The sequence below is a fragment of the Sinohyriopsis cumingii genome, chromosome 8 (genome assembly GCF_028554795.1).
Source record: "Sinohyriopsis cumingii isolate HCF-2022 chromosome 8, ASM2855479v2, whole genome shotgun sequence".
NCBI lineage: Eukaryota > Metazoa > Mollusca > Bivalvia > Unionida > Unionidae > Sinohyriopsis > Sinohyriopsis cumingii.
The window spans coordinates 8,830,145-8,851,208 of NC_142968.1; the positions used below are offsets into that span (position 1 = coordinate 8,830,145).

At 32.8% G+C, this 21,064-nt stretch overlaps 1 protein-coding gene across 3 annotated transcripts; it reads left to right on the top strand.

Annotated features, from left to right (window-relative positions):
- The first annotated feature begins 2,005 nt into the window (after window positions 1–2,005).
- Window positions 2,006–17,417, top strand: LOC149792944 (cell adhesion molecule CEACAM2-like). Of its 3 annotated transcripts, none has more exons than XM_089966258.1 (7): window positions 2,006–2,522; window positions 5,855–6,118; window positions 10,603–10,875; window positions 11,512–11,769; window positions 14,764–14,820; window positions 15,575–15,674; window positions 16,008–17,417. In XM_089966258.1, exons 1-7 carry the CDS (start codon window positions 2,159–2,161, stop codon window positions 16,342–16,344), a joined length of 1,653 nt encoding a protein of 550 aa, XP_089822384.1. In that variant the 5' UTR covers window positions 2,006–2,158; the 3' UTR covers window positions 16,345–17,417. The 3 variants fall into 3 exon arrangements, with proteins under 3 accessions (XP_089822384.1, XP_089822385.1, XP_089822386.1); XM_089966259.1 differs by having other exon boundaries at window positions 10,684–10,875; XM_089966260.1 differs by having other exon boundaries at window positions 15,575–15,622; window positions 16,008–16,190.
- The last annotated feature ends 3,647 nt before the right edge of the window (window positions 17,418–21,064 follow it).

Here is a 21,064-nt window from a genome sequence, read left to right on the forward strand (position 1 = left end):
TTAGGATTTTTCTCTCAAAAATAGGCAATTTTACTTTAATAGTAAATTTTCAAACGTCCATTAAACTAATCTTGATATTTAACTTATTTTGACAAATTAATTCTTTCTAAATGTCTTCTGTCTCCTATTATTTGCACTATTAGAGAAATAAGTTATGAAGTATGCAAAACAGTTTTGTACCTTAAACAGTACATGTACATTAAAGAATTGGGGTTCTGCATATTCACAATGCCATTTAATTATTGCAAGGATGTTGTACACTAAATCCAGTATTCTTTTATTATAAGTAAACAATTGTATTATTATACCATCATGATTTTCCCCCAATTTTATTCTTTCAGCTTTTCCAACAAAATATCTGTTCCAAAACAAATTTTTTGATAAATATAGGAACAAATTCTGAGTAAACACCATTTTTCTTTTGTTGTCGTTGTTAATGGTAGACTGAGAGAAGAAAATGCAGCAGCATATAATATGAACTTAAGTGTAGTTATGAACTTACTAAGCCTGGATTTAAATAAATGGTATCACTTGTATTTGTAATGACAGCCACAATCCTCTTAGTTTGGGCTCAAGACCAGCAATAGTGAATAGAGGTATTTCGAAAGACATATAACAGCTCACTCATTATAATGTTACTAATTAGCATTATTGAAAACTTCTTAGATATCAAAATAAATAGTATATATGTATGGTGCTTGTTGGCGACATTGGCAGATTATTCACTCCACATCCTGGTTCCCGGGCAGTTTTGATCTCTCACAATAATAATCACGGGCACAGTGGCTCGTTACAAAGAAAATCAACAGATTTGGGTTCTAATCTGTAACACTATTAACATATTATATTGTTACAGGTTAGAACCCCATCCCTTGATTTTCTTTGTAACGACCCCCTGTCATCATGGGCAGTAAATTTGAAACATACTACTTCCGGGTCAATCTATTTTTAAGGTGCAATATATACTAGTACATAATGGGAGGTAACTCAAGTTGTGCTATTCAATTCAATTCATTAATGAAAAAATGGAAATAAATAGGTAAAAAGGCAATTATTTATTTTGCAGATGAATATTTATCGAATATTTAACATTCAGCAGCGTAAATATGCATTTATTTTATTGATATTTGTGGCAAGAGTGCAGAAAAGGACGACGTGCTTCGTGGGCAGATGGAAATCTGCCCACGAACTTTTATCTGCCCACGAAACCGTCTGAGGACGACAAAACTGCCCACGACCCACCTTAAATAATAGTATATATATATATATATATATATATATATATATATATATATATATATATATATATATATATATGTGTGTGTGTGTGTGTGTGTGTGTGTGTGTGTGTGTGTGTGTACTACGTTCTTGCTCACAATGACTTATATGCTAATTATAACCATATGTCACCTTATTGCTATATTCCTCTCGATTGAGAAATTCAGTCGCCTCTATTGGGGTTATTCATATTGTTTGGATTTCATATTCCTTCACGATACATACATATTAACTGTTTAAAAATGTGCTCATTTCACAGGGTATGATCATATGTGTGCTTGCACGTATGCATGAATATATGTTTATGCATACTTGTATATTGTAGGTCTGGTCTGTCTGCACGTATGCATTTAAGTGGGCAGTTGGGTATGGGCCTAGACAGGCACTCCTTTCTTTTTATTTTATATACCTTACTAATCAGTTTGAGACCAATACTGCTATTAAGATAATGATTCACGTTCTCATCCATTTACACTATTGCACAAATGTACAATGGTACATGCATATTAACCAATACGGAGATCAGTTTGTCTAAGTTCAGAAACATATTACTAATCGAAGACAAAACAGATCACATACATCCTGATTTTCACCATTCATGTAGAGAAACAATTGATGACATAATCATCGTACATATGCGTAATACACTTTCCCCGCAAATGTCAGGCACACTAATAGGAAATAGAAGCTTTGTAAGTTATTCGTCTGGTCGAAAGGAGAAATTACGTTTTTCTTCAAATGCTAAACATATTTGTTTCGAGCAGATCGTCCGAACTAACATTACGGGTACATTAAACAAACTGTATTACAAATTTAATACTAATCAGATCTGTGCAAAAACAACTGGAGATACTTAAGACAAATTTCCAGGAATGTAGACATGATTTTCTTAAAAATAGCGTTTTGCTGCCTAACACTAAATCATGTCTCAAATGGGAAAACTATACAGGGTATTCTAGGAAGAAATGTTTCTTTTTCATGGTCATTAAATAATATAAAGAAAGATGCATTTCTTATATATCATGGCGCCTTGCCTTTCCTGCGGGTATGTCCGGCTGAGATTCATTTTATAGTTCTTCGTAAAAAAAATCGAGTGCATGTTTCTATTGACAAACCGGTGAATGAGAGAGCAACATTGACTGTGTGCTTACTGAACGTCACTGAAAACGATGCTGGAATATACAGAGTGGCACGACAATGGAATTCAGACGAACTCATTAGCAGAATCAATTTACAAGTAATAGGTATGTAGTTTATTATATGTAAAAATATCAACATTTCTCTTTGTATATCTCATAAATTGAGCAGTCGAAAATAGTTACAAACCAAGTCACAAGCGCAAACCATTTGATATTAAATTCTTTCCAGCTTGCCTCCGTTTGTCAACGATTTCAATTCTTAGCTACATATTTAATGAAATTACATAAAACACTATGCACTCTGCTATGTATTCATACTTGTATACATATATGTTTGCCTACCTACCGACCTATCGACCTGCCTACATACACAAATGCACGCACGCACACACACGGACTCACACGCACGCACACACACACACACACAAACACACACATAACATACATACTTACATACATACATACATACATACATACTTGCATGCATGAATGCATGACAGTAAGCATGCTTGTTTGTATCCGTGCCTGACACTTCATTTACAAATATATTGGTAAATTGCTACACTTCAAGACTTTGAAATGGAAGCCACCGAAACCACAGGCATCTCCCCAAAATAAACAAATTCTTATTATTCTGAGTACCATAGGGAAATTATTAATTCTAACTTTTCGTGTGATTATTATACTTTAATTCAGAGTTTCGTTTTCCTTTGCACTGTAAGAGTTTGTAATTTTTCTCAGCTATATCGAACTTATTGTTTTTGCAGATTTCTCCTATTTCCTCAGATAATCATATTTTTTGTAGTGTAGATTTTAATTGATTAGTAAATCAAATAGTGTTTTATAAAAGTTGATGGCATTGCATCAAGAACTCAAATAATTATACAAACAAATTATTGAAATAATTTTTGTTATGAAATCGTTGTATCCAAGGAAGATGTCTTCTATGAGAAACTATTAATACAGAATGCGAACACTGTCAAACAATGTCTTTAGAAAGATTGTATTCTCATAGGTCTGGACATCTTAAGTATACCATTTTAACAGTGTGTGTGTGTGTGCGTGTGTGTGTGTGTGTGTGTGTGTGTGTGTGTGTGTAATGCTGCTCATTAAAAGGTGTGCATATTAAACATTGTGGTGAGTATGATCTGTTAATATTTAAATCATTATGGACATAACGAGATCTCACTACCCATAATGTATTTTAGATGGGCTCACGAAAAGAAAAATTGGATGGTTACAAGAAAGTGGAGTTGGATAGGCTCCAGTTCTACAAGACCATTTTGATAGACACCTCGTTAGCTCCTGCGAAACTGGTACTAGATACAGATGAGATAACTCCTCCGAAATATAAAGAGATTGCATGGACGCACACTCTACTGAAACAAATGTAAAAAAAGATACATAGTTGTCTAACTGGACCAATACATTTGCTGAAATAGTACAAATAACTGAATACCAGTTTAGGACAAGTTTCAAATAAGGTGGAAACAGAGTTCTACAAATTGACAAGCAACACTTTTCGATAGTCCAAACAGGCTCTTTGTAGTGAGTTAACATTTAAATTATGTACAAAATAAATTCAATTTTAAAGGCCACAAAAAACTGTCATAAGCTAGGATAAAAATCACTGACCGTATCATATTATTGGTCAGTTTTCGAAAAGCAAAACGATAACATGCATGGAACTAATATATGATACGTATTCGGTGCATGTAGTATCCAAAACGTTGATGAGCAAGTTTTGTCAGCAACTGCAAAAATAAATATAAATGGCAAAACATGTATTTGGTTCCAATCGATATATTTATACATCAATGTCCTCACATAACACGTTTTACAAAGACATCAATAATGATATCCAGTTCAATAACTATCACACAGTCAATATCATAGATATCAATCAAACGACCACAAAGTGTTTGGATAATTCAAGAATGAACTAATGGCCAACTACTAAGAGGTGTTTGTAGTTTAAAGACAAAATTGTACTCATTAGGACTGATGGCGATCAGAATAAAGTTTTTCTAGGAATTTAGGACCTGTATGATTAAAAATATATGTATTTCGACACATGCAGACTTTCTATTGAACTGCAACAAATCTTTCCAATAGACTGTACAAAGCAGGATGTATACCATACAATATGAACGCAAGAACACTGTATCTGTATCATATAAATCGGTGTATTCTTACATTCTTACAAAAGGAAATATATTACCACTAGCCTAATCAAACATATTAGGACGGGAGTCAAAATAGAAAATGCAAACATAATAAGATTTTTTTTAAAGATCTAAAAAATCGAGTGAGCGAGTTTAAAAGAAAAATTCGTCATACAAAATTTAACCAAAAAAATGAGTTGTAATACCGCTAGTTTAAAACTCGCAACCTCTTCTATGGCTGCGGGGACAGACAGGTGAAGAAAGACAAATGTGGGCTTTTATATTCAACATATGAACACATCATTACTACATCTAGACAATGAGGCCAGAGTTTTCCCAAAAAGTGTGTTCATTTTGTTTCACTAAAAGTTTGTCCTATTTAATAATATATATAATCCCATTTTGTTTATCATCTATCATGACATAATTAACAGTATTTCCATTCTGTTTTGTCCTTGCATTCTCTATATAATCGTTGAGTACAGAGTTGCAAGTTTGCTCTATTACCTGTACTGCTTGTTCAGAACATATATATATATATATATATATATATATATATATATATATATATATATATAACATGATGAATAGTTTGGTTTCGCTTCTAAATGGTCAATAATACATTGTCATTACTCAGCGACAAGGTATTGGCTCGTTGATAGAAATGATCTAAAAGCTCTCATCATCATTCTTTTTTCAGCAACCACATTCTACCGTCGGTTTTGTTTTAACGAAAAGAAGTACAGGCAGAAAATGCATTAGAAATGTTATTTTGTATTCAACCCCATCAGAAAGTTTTATTGCAAAAGCCCTAATTGAAGGTCTATATCAAATTACCCCACCCCCATGTGATGTATGTATGTATGTATGCATGCATGCATGCATGTCTCCGTGCGTGCGTGCGTGCGTGCGCGCGTTTGTGTGTGTATGTATGTATGCATGTATGTATGTATGTCAGTATTATCTGGTTTTATGCTGATTTGGTATGTCGTGGCTTGACACTATTCCCATATTATTGATGTTATGTTGTAGAAAAGGACCCGCAAATCGAAAAGTACTGTACTACTTCCTGATAACAATTGGGCTAGAAATTTCCCTGTTTGTCTACTTACGGTATATAAAGCCCTGAAATGATATAAAAATGTTATCGGTATCGCTTCGCATGTACATTAGTAGTTACTAAATACTGAGTCAGAACGCCTTCGGCATCATGCCATGATATGTGTTGTTGTTAAAGTTTTCTATAAAATATAATTTGTCTCACTTTTGCAGATCAGTCAAAGATTCCACGGGTTGATATAGCTCAACATAATGTATCGGACTATTCGCTAGTTTTACAGTGCTGTTCATTAAACCATTCCACGGGCAACATTCTATGGAGACTAAATGGGTCGGTGATAGAAGACTACGATAAATATTATCCAAATGATACATTTCTTTCCATACGAAATTTGACAAGTGACGACCAGTATAACTTATACACTTGCGAGGAGACTAAAAGTGGATTTGAGAGCGATCAGTATAGAATACTAATTTGTAAGTAAATTTCGTATATGTATTGTTATTATATAAATCTTTCTTTTTCTTTATGGGGGAAGTGTTATGTATATTTGATTTAATTTATATTTTATTCATTTTATTGTTTGTTTGTTAATTTTAATTTTCTTCATTCCATTATATGCTATTGTAATATAATTTTATTTGTAGAATTTGCCATTTTCCAGAAATTCAGTCCAGTTCTATTTGACTTGACTGTTTTTCGTAAGCAACTAATAATATAAACTTTGTGTCTAAGTTCACAAACGTCGCACATATTATCAGTTCCCACAAATACATCACTAAGGTGTTTAGTGATGCAGTGATGTCAGTTTGTGGCAGTTGGATTCCAAGCGATGGATAATACCCGACGGAATCATCACTGCCGTGATTGATAACCTTGCTCTTGTGAACCAGCTTACGATTGATTAACGTGTCAAAACAAATTATGGTGGCAGTTACGTAATTGCTGAAACAACTCGCAATTCATCTCGCACAAATACACAGTTGGGAGGTCTTGGTACATAAGTTGATGATGGCCCTAATCAATAACGTGTTGCTTATGTGAGGTATCATTCCGTTCCGAAACTGTAAACCATATTGGGTCAGTGACATGACGTTGTTGTTGACCTTATACCTTTCTAGGACCACACACATAAAGAAACAAACTTGTATTCGAGATGTTGTAACGGTGCTGACTGTGAACACATTTCCCGAGTAACAGTAACGTCTTTTTATTGAATGGCATTGGCTGATTTTAATCCAATAGTGCGTGTGGTTTCATTGTTCAATGTTACTGTGAATAATGGAAGTCGTGATACCAAATCCAGAGACGGTTCTGGCCTCATCAAGAATTCCTTTGGGTACTAATGACTGAATAACCGTTCATCCAGAGTGTGATTAAATCGTTCCACAATAGCTTGGTCACGATGGATACTCACATGTCCGATTCGTGCTTGCTTCAGTTGTCTGGCTAGCGTCAAGTACACAGATTCGATAAATTAGTTGCCATGATCGAATTGTAACAATCGTATATTCTGGTCCAGTCCGTAAGATAGCAAAACGCACTAATGATATCAAATAAGCCACAAGAGCAACTGCAGAGGTGATCACGTGTTTGGTAATTGAGGATATCGAAGAGGGGCTTGCTCAAATTGAAGAAGCTTCTGTTATGATCGTCAATCGCACCGGTGAACTTGATGAATACGTTAGAGAGGCACTCGTCAGCATATCAGACATGCCACATGAATATAGGTCGCAGTTGTAAACACCGCCTCAGTTCTTAACCGAAGCAGTTCGTCAATATGTCCTTATAAGTCCTATATATGATCGTGAAATGCAAACGCGCGTGTTTGGTCGTAGATGTTATTTGCGGTCTTGCTGCGGCAGCAACTATTGGTATTGGTGTGACATGAATCACCGTCACACGAAACATTGTAGGTGCACCAATCGGTATTATTGTTGGAGCCATATTGATAGGAACTGGTGTCTCTGCGTTTTATTGTTTCTACCATCACGGCAGAGCAGTATGAAAGGTTCGGCTTTTCCCTTTTTTGAAAACCTTTTGGCGCACTTCCAGCAGGAAGACTAAACAACCCCCGCTACCATGACTGGTGTGTGGGCTCTTTACACCATGCGGAACCAATTAAAAGTGAACATCTGGCAAAGCTGACTTATGGGCGAAATTGCCATAAGGGTAGAGACGAGGACGCATTGAATGGCCCCAAAGGGGCGCGAGTCAAATCTACCACCTTCATACCACTTATGTACACTCTCGCCTCTTTTCAGCTCAATCGAATATTAATTTAAAAAATGAGTAGGACAGATGTGCACCAAGTAAAGCATTGGGATATATTTGGATGACTATTTACATCACTCACACTTTGGGAAATATTTTAAGATGATCGTGCTTTTGTACAAATATATTCCTAAATATCCTCTTTCCAATGCAACACAACTAGCTCATTTGCGCTGATTACATACAGTCTCCCGTGAAAAGACAAAACCAAACAGGTAAGACGTTACATGTCATCTTATGCAAAGCCCAGTTTATAACAGTGTACTTTATGAAAATGTATTTCAAGCAAACCCTATATATGTATGTCATGCATGGAATTATACGACATTTTCAATCTAGTTTTCAACGTCGGAAATCACTAAAATAGGAAAACACTCCCTTCAATGTTAATATTTTGTCTTATTAATTTCATGTTACATTATAGCCTCGTTCATGTATATACTAGTTTGCATTCACTGTATTTCTATTGTGCAATATTGCTGCGAAGAAGAACTGGAGGAGAAGCTTCCACCCAGTACATAATGTTTTCTCCGATATGGTATGGGTGAGAATAAAATAAATTGATACAAAAGAACTTATTATATTTAATAGCATATATTATTTTTGTATCTTAATTCATGGTAATTCATCTAGTACAATGACGTTTAGTACTTTCAATAAATGCCTCTGTCACACTTAATTATTAAGATAAAAGTTAATAAGATCGTGACCGGATTTATACATTCATACTCTCTTTGTTTATTGTTGTCTAGAAATTCAGGGAGCATATATATTTTGCATTTTTAACGTAGCTTTACCAATTGTTCAGTCATATCAGTAAGATATCTGCACTGTGGCAGTTTATAATGATGGCTACCACTGGGACACCAAGTCACATTACCTGACACCAGGCCGACTAGTCCTAACACTGTCCTATTAATTTGATTCGGCCGGTGTTCGATCCCGAGACCTTCTGCGTCCGAGGAGGAAGATGTAACCACTGGGCCACCAGAGCGTTCGCCACAGGGATATATATATATATATATATATATATATATATATATATATATATATATATATATATATATATGTATATTCGCTCTACTTTCCCAGCACCGTTATGTATTAACTGATACCTAATCAAAGTTTAGTTTATATACTAACTTCCAATTAATATATATTGGGATGTTAGCGTATAAACTAAACTTTGATTAGATATCAGGTAATTCATACCGAACTGGGAAAAAAGAGCGAATGTGTAGTGCCTAAACGTAAAAAAAAACAGCATGTTATTTCATATACGTTGAAGCACAAATCAAAAGTTCAACGAGGTATTGTGACAAACTGAATTTGTATAAATTGTTGTAATAATACATATTATCAAATGTGTATTTTGACATGTAATGGAGCATAATAAAGTAGCGAAAACTACATGTATGACATTAATTTGTGAATTTATATAGATTAGAAAAGAACTAAATTCCACCTGTAGCAAATGCGACATTCTTTTCACTTCATTAATGTTTTATTTTAGGTTTTGTTTCTGTTTTGAGCAGGACATAACTGGTAGATGTGTAGGGCCTAAACTGCATCATCAGCGTGCTAACTAACAGGCCTAACGCTAACATGATTTCAAAGAACATTAGCACATCAATCACTTACATTATGTTTTTAGCAAAGATTGCTTTTTAATTCATTGAAAGAAAATGAAATATGCACATATATTAAAAAGCATATAATAAATGCATTAGTTTGGAATAAATTAATGGAAATCCGGCATACTGAAAAATCTTCCTGTTTGAAGGTAATTGACTGGCATAGACTGCTTTTTAAAAAACATAATACAAGTTTTCAGAGAGAGAGAGAGAGAGGGAGAGAGAGAGAGAGAGAACTAGTTTCTGCTAAATATATAGGTTGTGAAAAGATTATTGTACAAATAGAGTTAATTGCTATAAGTTATAAAATCGATTATCCATACAAACATTACGTAATCAATGATTGAAGAAGGAAATTCAAAGCTTTGAGATTCCAAATATTAGTTTTGACCTGTCGCTTACATGTGGTGAACGTTTAGTCCCACTACACTTTCATGCAAACGTCGCATGCTCCTTGCCATGCTCTTAAACATGTGTCAGTTTGGTAGCTGTGTCTCTCAACATCTACCATGGTCATTATTCAATATAAATACTAAAGGCTTTCTTAGCTTTTATTTCTCGCACATTGGAGATCGATGTTTGCAGAATGTAACGCTGTGTATGCCTTGTTATTTTATTATATTCCCTCAATCAATTTTACAACGGTTTGTTTCTGAAAGATATGCCAATGTTTAACCCCTGATAACATATCCTTTCAGAATTCGTTTCTTCGAAAGTTTTTTTAATTATAAATTTAATTAAACCTTTTCACAAAAGTGCTCTTGCATGTATATAAATTGAAGTTTGATAATGGCGTTATATTTTAAATATCTTTTGTGAAACATTTGATTGAGTAACAATCTTAAGTGAAACAACCTTGGCAGATTTCTCGCATACATTTTTGTATGCCCTTGTTTTAACTTCGATATGTAATATTAACAAGCAATTAACACCATATAAAATACTATTTGTTTACAATTACGTACATATATTAAAGCATTTATAAAACACCGATGTACTTGACGCTATATATGTCAGTATTGAAATATTGAAAGTTGTCTATTCATTTGCAGCTGGACCTAATGTCATTATGTTTTCACCGAATGTCACGGTAGTCAAAGAACATCAAGGGTTGAATTTATCCTGCCTTTCAGACTGTTATCCGGTTTGTGCTTGGAGTTGGATATATGTTGACCCTTTGATGGGTCAAGAGAAGGTCATCTCAGCAACAAATATTTTAAATATAAAGAATATGACGCGACGAAACGCTGGTACGTACTCATGCAAAGTTCAGAATATCGTCAGCGGTGCATCACTTGAAAACTTTACAAATCTGGATGTTGTATGTAAGTATAATAATGATATTAATAATAATAATAATAATAATAATAATATTTCTTCTTATTATTATTAAACTTAAAAATATCAACAATCAGTTAATACTATAAATAATAATAATAATAATACATATTATTATTATTATTATTATTATTATTATTATTATTATTATTATTAAATAAATATCAACAATTAGATATTTTGTGGGAAGATACAGAGTTTCCAAGAACGATAAGTTGGGTATAATGGACTCCAAAAAAATGTAAGATTCCGTACTTGTTGCTGTATTGCTAGTTAACTTTAATAATGCTGACACAATACGAATATGACATATCCGTTTTTCCGGGAGAAATTTATTCCGTGTTACACAAAACATAAATGTCACACATATTACCATACATGAGAAAACACAATTATATTTGCTCATGTTTTGTCGAAAATGAGAAATAGTAATGTTAAGGAAATCGCTATTGTTTGTTTACATTGCCATCATTGTTTAAAACTTTGTATTAAAAATAAACTATCAATTAACGTTTATTGCTTTTACGTCGGCAACTGATGCAAGATCTTTTAGCAAAAGGCCATAGTATTTTTACATACTTAACTGATGGTATTCTAATGTATTTGTCAATTTACTCTTTTAGATGGTCCAGATGAAATCAAACTAAATGTAACAAACAGCATGGTTCATCTGCAAGATCGTGATTCCATAACGATAATTTGTTCTGCGGACTGTTTCCCGCCATGTCAGATGTACTGGAGTGAATGGGACACTTTGTTTCCAGGTGCAGAATTAAAGCTTCACAATGTAACAAAGGATGCAAACTACACGTGCCACGCAACGAATCCAACACATGACGATGCCGAAATTTCGGATATTGTTATTATTTTAGTGACATCAGGTAAAGAGAATATATTGAATGGTTTAAAGGTACAAACGTTGAATACAATCTAATAATTAAGTATGCTTTATGATGCCGGGTAAATAATATTTTCTTCGGAAAATGGTAAGTTAGCTTTCCACAAAGAATTGACACATTTCATATCTGGATAAGCAGATGAAATGAATTTAATTTCACTTTAGAAAATGAATTTTCTCTTCGTTTTGTTTCAATTAGCACATGCTCTGCATCAATTCCAAGAAAGACAGTACTAAAGATAACATAACAATTAATATGCATATTTACATTCCTTCAATCTATAGTTACCTGACAAATAATACGAAAAGCCTGTTGTTCTCCTTGTTGTTGAAACGATATGCCTGAACACAAGATCTGCACAATTAGTGCTGGTTTTGAAATGAGAACAACGTGCTCTTGCGAACTGATACTTTTAAACGACTTTTTACCAGGGTAGTTCCAATGAAATATTTAATTAATATAATTATAATAGTAATAAAGATTTGTATTTTTAAGAGAAAACATTAATTCAGACCGGTGAAAAATTTAGAACATTCCTTGGTTTGGACAAAGTTGCTATATCCTCCATTGTATGTGACCCCTGATTTCCGAAATAATCTGATTACGAAGAGTAAGACTCTTAAGTTGTATATTAATGTAAAGTTCATTTTAAATAGGCTGGTTGAGAACTTTACAAATGCAAACACAATGAGATATAGTGGAAACATATATGGATGTATTAAAGCTATTAAATAACGTGTGCTGCAAAACGGAAGAACATCAGTTCTGAAGTTTTATGAAGCAACCGCCGGTGATGCAACTAAGATATTTAAGCAGCATACAAACACCACGACAACTCTAGTGAATTGTGAAAGAGGAGTGTACAATATATGTTTATTGGAAATGTGGGCTTTTTTTCTAGGAAAATTCTAGCTATCAAAGCAGGGTGGGATTTTGTTTCAAATTTATCAAATAAGCATAATGAACTCGCTTTCACAGATTATTCTTATTATATTGACCCAAAGCTCAATACTACGTTGAGTGATGAATGGTTTGATGAATATTCCCCAGTTCTATCATTTGTTGCCGACCTGGAAGCTATTTATAAACATTTTCCAAATATGGATATTTAAATATTCGTATATATTAAATGTCTTCAGACTGAAAGTTTTTGGAAATATTCTTTCAAAAGTTAAAATTATGGATTTTAGGATCAGCCTAACCTGGCTACTATACGGTTGAAACTGTTGAATGCATATTATATTCCTTTTCTTATATATATATATATATATATATATATATATATATATATATATATATATATATATATATATATGCACTAAATAAACATGAAGTTATGTATAATTTATACGATAGTTTCATCGAGCCTACCATTCATTTCAATCACATTACATGCATTAGGTATAGAACAAACAAACATTCCTGATGAAAGGGACAGTATACATCTTAAATTATTTAATTAGCCTTAAGGGAATTTACTTTGAAGGGTATACCATCTAACAAAATATTATTAGACCCCTTACTCAAAATAAATTAGGTTACTACGAACGCATGTATCGATAATTTTACTCAGTCTTTTGCGGTGTTACGTCTCAATCACTACAACATTATCATCATGGGGGCATACCTATTTATATCAAAGATGATCCGGACAATAACACTCAAATAATTATTGATAATGAAGACGCACTAGGTCCAGTTCAACATGTTTCAGAACAAACTCGTAAAGCCAAACACCTATTAGTACATGAATGCAAGGAAGCCGGGGGGGGGGGGGGGGGGGAAGGGGCTATTGAAGTTAAGTGCATAAATAAAGACTTCAACTCTGATCATGCATAGTACAATGTACTTTCAATGTTCTAAAACAGAACATTGTAAGAAAAATGTAACCTGCAGGAACTATTCAGGTATTGATCGTGTATAGTTATGCAATGACGTATATTTCGATGTTAATGAACTAAATGGTGCTGGCGTGCTAGTAGGGCTATTTGAACAAAATATGTCTGCAGTGGATAAACAGGCACCTGAGAAAATACAGACATTGCCAATAAGCCATATCAGTCAATAGTTTACAGAAAGCGTCCATGAACGAAAATGTGTTGTATATAAAAGGGAGAGAATATGGAATATATATAAACTAGGTAAACAAGGAAAGCACTGTGTGTACAATTAACTAATTAAATCAACCAAGAAAGAAATATTCAGTGAAAAATATGCGATTTCAGAGGGAATGCGAACCATATTTATTGAAAAAGTAACACCCGATGATGGATGGTTAAAGTTATAAAAGATATTGCATACTTGTTTCCAGATTGTTATGAGTAAATTCAAACTATTAGAAACAGGAAAACACTGAATTACGTATGGACTGATAAGAATATTTAAACATTACATATTCTCAAAAATAAGTTGATGTGGAAACCGTTAAAAAATCATCACCAGACTTCAACTTGAAAATGTTTCATTTTGATAATTTCTTGAAAAAAAAACAATTAGCTATCTATCCACAACATTAAACTTTTGTTCTTTAATAACATTGGTAAGGTAAATATATATGAACCTTTCTGTGTATTTATGTGCATGTGTGTGTGCGAGTATAAGTCTATTTTTCTTGTATCGTCAATGTACAGCGCTTCTGAAGACCTTCATCATTGATCGAGCTTTATCATTTTAAAAATACCAAATTTTAATAATGCCAATAAAATTTATATATATCATTTTATTAATAATACCAATATGTCTTATAGTTTTGTTTTATTTCATTTATAATTTCATTTATAATATATATGCACGTGTATACATTTGAATGTAAGGGTGTTTGCTTGTCGGCGTGTAAATCCTTCTATCGTCAATGTACATTGCCTGTGATGTTTTTATTATAGGTCGCGCTATCTCAAGTAAATTAATTTTTAATTTTTAATTTATACTTTTATAAGGTTTCTTCAGTGTATTTTCTTTTCCTTTTGCGTATGTTAGGTACTGATTATCATGCTACTACAACAGCAACGACAGAGGAGAACAAAACCATATCTGGTATATATTACCTGAATTTTAGCCAATGCTCATTATATCTATCTTTGCATGATTTGCTAGACCTGTTAAACGTCGCATCGTATATTATAAGTGAGTCGTAATATTTTTTTTGTTACATCGATATATATGTATTATGATGCTTTCCATTAGAGGACATCGTATGAGATTTGATCATATGACATTGTACTGCGTGCATATTGCAAATAAAGTGTCACAAACTCTTCAAAACCAACATCACTTGCATATATTTGCCCAATACGCTATATTAATATTAAGTGCAATATATTTTGAAAGGTTTCCATTGATCAAGGTATCTTCCTATTTAGCTTCTGTAGTCCGGTATCTAGAGAGCAGAAAGTATTTGTTTATATTTTTATATATTTCTTTTAATTCACATTATCTTTATTACCTATAAAATGAAATGCAATCTCTAGATTAATGTTGAATTGTGCGCTAAATCAATAGTTGCAACATGATTCAGAACACTCAGTTGTGATTTCAGTGACAAATATGTGATATTGTAAAAATCATATATGCAGAAATGAGTTTCAAATATATGTGGTAGATTTGCAATCAAGTTAACCAGCTTAAAATTATGAATATAAATCGCCTCTTTCAGTGCTGAACATACGTTGCGCTTCATGTTTCCTTTTCTCGATTGTAGCGGTACCAAGATTATTTTGCTTAAAGTCACGAATGTAAAGAAACAGATGACGTTTTGTTTGACATTGTCTTGGTGAAACTTTTCTTTCAGACTCGACTTCGAAACTCCTGATAGTCTCCATAATTCTAGGATTGGGAGGTATTTTGGTTGGTGTTTTCTGCACCTGTCTTCTACAAAGATCTAAACACTGGTTAGATTAATATATTTGTATAAGGCATGCGATTAACCGGAAGAGATTATACTTGTTTTTAAATGAAGCTGTGCTGTACTAAATTTTCAATACAATTCTTATATTAATCCGTCATGGGGTTTTTTGTCTTTGCATCAATACCTATATGTTTATACATATTTTTGCTTAATTAAGTATGATTATTTTTAATTTAGAAACTCTGCTTGCATAATTCTTTAGCCAAGAACTACCGATCAACATACTTAATAGAGAGAGAAAAAACAAAATATTGACAAATTTCATTGCCTTTGAAAACGTTTATCGCGTACTTTAATTTCACTTCTTTTCTTTTAGCTCACGCCTGGACAGAACACCCAATATTCCATTAGCTTGCCGTAATGGAGATGGTGAAAATGAAAACCCTGAGGTTGTAAATATATCTCAAGGATATTGGACAATTGTGAGCAATGATGAAGGTGAACTAAGCACTGCACTTGAAAGAGACCTTATACTGAGCCAAGCTCTGACGTATCCGGGCAATATAAATGTTCAACAATTTAATAAACAAGAACACGGAGCTCAGCACCAGAATATCGGTGTTGATACAGGAGACAATGATTACATCCATCCGATTCATTCATGTCCATCGAATACCGACTTCGAATCGTTACATCATGAATCAGATATCTAAACTATACCTCGTCGCCCTGGTCTTTTAGAATATTTGGAAATATTTCAAACTAATTTACATGAGTAGCTGATCTTTCAATTATATATATTCTAATAGGAATATAACAACCAAACTTAAAGCATTCAACGTCATGGCATATTCTATTTTATTTCCTTTGTGGAACAGCAAGGATTGTTCCGATGAGACAGTGACAGTGCTTAATTTATAGTGGACGAGTGTTCAATCGGCAACGCTTTATCCACTGCCTTATGTCACATTGTTTAAATAAGGATATACATTTTTAAAATATATTCATTTACGTTGAAAGCGTCAATCCTCTAATTGTTTTAGGAAATTATATATAGTTGTACGAGGTATGAGAGTTTATCGATCAAACACTTTAATTGGTTTACTAAATTCTTTGTAGCTTGTGAAATAATTTGCTGATCGAGTCAGAATATATGACTGTCTGAAATAATAATGTATCAAACGTATTCCTGTAGAACGCTGACCAATGCCAAGACAAACAAGGCTTTAACCCTCTCTGTCCTTTGATCTAAGAAGATATCAAATTTAATAATTGCAATTGCATGAACAGAAAAAGATTATAATATACCTCTTATTGACTCAATAATATAAGATGTATTACGGTTTTACTGGCGATGTGGGAGCAGGCAAAACGGATGATTGTGAAATAAACCTGCCGAAAATATATGTTCTGACTCTCAAGCAACGAACTACACACATATCCAAGAAATATATGTTCTGACTCTCAAGCAACGAACTACACACATATCCAAGAAATATATGTTATCATTCCCAAGCAAAGAATCATATACATATACAAGTTCTTTGACGAAATTATGCAGAAAATAGTATTTAGAGTCATTATAGCGTTGGAAATAGCACCAAATCGTCACAAATACATGACCTTTCTGGGTAGTATACCAGTAACATTTTGTCCGAAAAGTTTGATTTTTGACTGATGAGAAAGCACAATATGCATTACAGTTATTTACAGTTACTTGTCTGCCTCGCTCCAGTTCCTTCTATCCAAAAGCAACTAAAATATGATAATGGAACATTCATGTAACCATACTGAGTAAAACAAAGTGGATGACAGATTTAAGGTATTGCTATTTGCATTGACTACGATCGACAAGTGTAATAAATAACAACAGTCACTCGATTGATTATTCTTATTATTAATTTGAGAATTGATAAACCAACTGAAAAGAAGATTCAATAATTTGCTGCGCTAATTAGATATGCAAAATGAAGTTGCCACACCCGCGTGATCAAGAGGTAAAGATAGAGCGCACGCCTGTCCTAGAAAAATGTTGATAAACATCTTAAAATGTGTTCTAATGTCAATATCAGCTCATGTGTACTACGGAAATTAATATAATGCTTCATGCTTATAAACAGGTCTCTTGATGTAGCCCTGTTTCGAGACGATTTCTCGCGCAAAGAAGACTCATTATCGACTGTTTGAAATAACAAAATAAGAACTCAAAATTTCAGTTGAACTAAATGTTTTTAATTTCTCAATAAACAGCAATCTTTTAAACATAGGTTAATTATGCTGATCTATGTTCTTTTGCTTTAAAACTATACCTCTAAACCATCTCCAGTTGCATTCTTCGCTTTCATCATCCCATAATATCTCACCCACTATTTCATAGATATTAAATTAGAAGTCAGCGATGATAGAAGTGGCTGCAAGCAGCATCAGTATTGGTTTATTTGACTGCAGCCCGTTCTACCGTATATGACAAAAATGGGATACTTTGAAATTTAACAATGAATCTGTAAAAGAATCATATTATGGATACAGTCCACGTAAATTATAATTCAGCCGCTCATTCTCCAAAAAATACAGATTTCATTAAAAAGGGAATGGCATTATGGAATTCCCAGCAATAAATGAATTGAGGTTTCATGTCAATATTTGCATAATGCGCCCTATACAAATACTCGGTCGAAATATCATTAGAAATATAATGCATGCTGTCTATAACAGACTAAAGAATGATTCATCGGATGTCCTAATTAGGTTAGGTTAAAACTAGCATTTATAAAACGATTCTTCACATCGTATTGATTTAGATAAGCCTAGTTATATTTCACGGCGACTATGGAAAATACTGTAAAATAAGAACTGCCGACAAAGTCAAGAAAGTGAACATAAATATGAAACTTCTTCACATAGTCATATGTGTGATCTAAAATAGTCAGAAATAACATGTTAAAAAAAATATTAGCGTATAAAAACGACCTAAGCATATAACTTGTACGGCAATTAGTATGCCTCTATGGTCTTAAAATAAATAAGAGTAAAAAGTGAGAAGCGACGAGCTTTGTAAAATTCATCAAGTAATTTATTTCCCCATAATACATAGTGAAACTAAAAAAGATATTGCGAATTGAATCCCAAGATAATCCATGATTTACAGTGCTAAAAATAAACCTTCTGAACAAACTTTAGTGGAAGTCCAATGCTGAAAGTTTGCATGTGTTTGTAGTGGCTAATAAAAGTTTGATGTGACAACAGTCTTTCATTAGATCAAAATAATTCAACCTGCGAATAAATTCATTACTTAAAATTTCACTATAAATTCCAGTCTTTCTTTCTAAGAATCTTAACAGAGCACATTTGTAGTTCCACAGAAGAAATACTTTGAACAAATACATTAAAGCCGAAATGAAATACAATTGATTCAGCTAGATCAGCAGGAATTAATAATTTTTCTAGGTACAAGATTATATGTTCCTATGCTTGACATCAGGTCACATTTAACGCATTTTCTAATCAAAAACATATCTAATGGAAAACAACCTTTTATTAACTTCTTAATGTTTACAAAATGAAATGTTTGTTATAATTAGAAATCTGTCACTACATTTATACTATAAAATCGTAATATATAAGGTTGGCTAGTTATATTTATAGGGGAATTCCAATAGCTTAGACACATACCCAAATGTAGATATTTGCTTCATTTAATAATGATCGTAATATGAAAACGACACACATAGAAAATATTATAGTTATGTATTAGCTGTTTACAGAATAAACAAATCAATAACTCCGGTCAGGTAGAAAATGAACCCGATTTTGGACAAGGTCAGGTCCAAAATACAATGATGCAATATAATAGCATATAATGAAATAAAAACAAACTTAGGAAACTTAAGAAACAGTGCAAATGGAATATATCTATACCACCATGCAAAATTGGCTGAATATGTTACCTAAAATCTTAACACTCATATTGGGTGATGTAAGGATCACTCTATTATACCACCTCACACTGCGCATGTCCATGTAAATATAAAAAGCCTTGTAACACTGCAAGTCATCAGAAGGGTCAAATAGGAAACATGGACACACATAATTATACATTGCCCACTGAGATGGGTCAAATCAAATTTCAATAAAATTATACCAATATTTAAACTCAGGGTTATTACGCATAAGATAATCCTAAATTTTATATAAAGTCCATAAAATGTTTAAATAATGCTAAGTACTATATTGGTCCTAAAGGAAAAGGATTCCATACCAGCGTGTAGAACGGAAGACAGTTGGATGTCAGGATTTTGATATAAATAGAACAGTGTTAACAGTCGACGTTATTACACATACTATATTAGCCCTAAAGTTGGCTATATACAATCCGTAAGCTGATAAATCACTATAAGCCTAAACGTGAGTCACAAAAGTTTCAGGGATCCACACCAACTCGCTTGTAGCAGGTCCACATCTAAATGTAGGCTTTGGAGAAAATATATGTTAGTAAAGTGTCGCAACATTCTATATAATATCAGATATCCTATATGAAGGATTAAATAATGTCATCATAAGCTTAAATCTTTAACAAACATCATCTTGGTCACGGGTGAAATTTGAAGAAATTTTTTGAATTGTAATTCATATTACATATTGTATTATACAAACGACCACAGTACTTCCCTAAACGACTATAAGTATGTAAAGCTGCAAATGGGTTTCAAGTGTACTAAGGTCCACATTAGCTGGTACTATTCGTGTCCATGGTAAAACAATTTGGAGTTATAGAAAATAGATTAATATCAAAAGTTGGGTTTACCAATAAAATAGCAGATAAAATAGAAGGGGCTATTCAAGTTCGAATACAAACTTAAACACTGAGAAACAGCAAATGTGAAACGGAATGGACATATACCGACAATATATATATATATATATATATATATATATATATATATATATATATATATATATATATATATATATACTGCTTATTAGTATTATACATATTATTATTAACAACATCAGACAAGTTTGTCATTACTAAGTTTCTTCATCAAATCACTAAGAAGAATATTAGAAATTTTAAAAAAAGTTAACTGTGATTTATTGTGGATGACCGCTGAAAAAGTAAGCATAAATATAATTGATTGGTCAAAAGATTCTTACATGATTTCTTGGCTTTAAATAACGCATATAACGTATCGAATTTATCCACTTTGATATTTAAATTGTCCATGCTTAGAGACTGTATCATCATTGAAGTAAATTTCAGATAATTAAAGATGGAAAAAATACATTAATTGAACTTTGAGTTTAATATCAATAATACAAATATCAATGCCTTTGTTGTTTTGACAACGTGTAATAATTATCGCATAGAAAAGCTCAGAAATAAAACAGATTGAATACATTGGAATAAAGTCACCTGCTTTATACAAATATAAT

Coding starts and splice junctions, on each gene's coding strand:
- LOC149792944 (XM_089966258.1), top strand. CDS start 2,159: ATGATTTTCTTAAAAATAGCGTTTTGCTGCCTAACACTAAATCATGTC. Junction 2,523..5,854: donor AATCAATTTACAAGTAATAG/GTATGTAGTTTA, acceptor TCACTTTTGCAG/ATCAGTCAAAGATTCCACGG. Junction 14,821..15,574: donor GGAGAACAAAACCATATCTG/GTATATATTACC, acceptor CTTTTCTTTCAG/ACTCGACTTCGAAACTCCTG.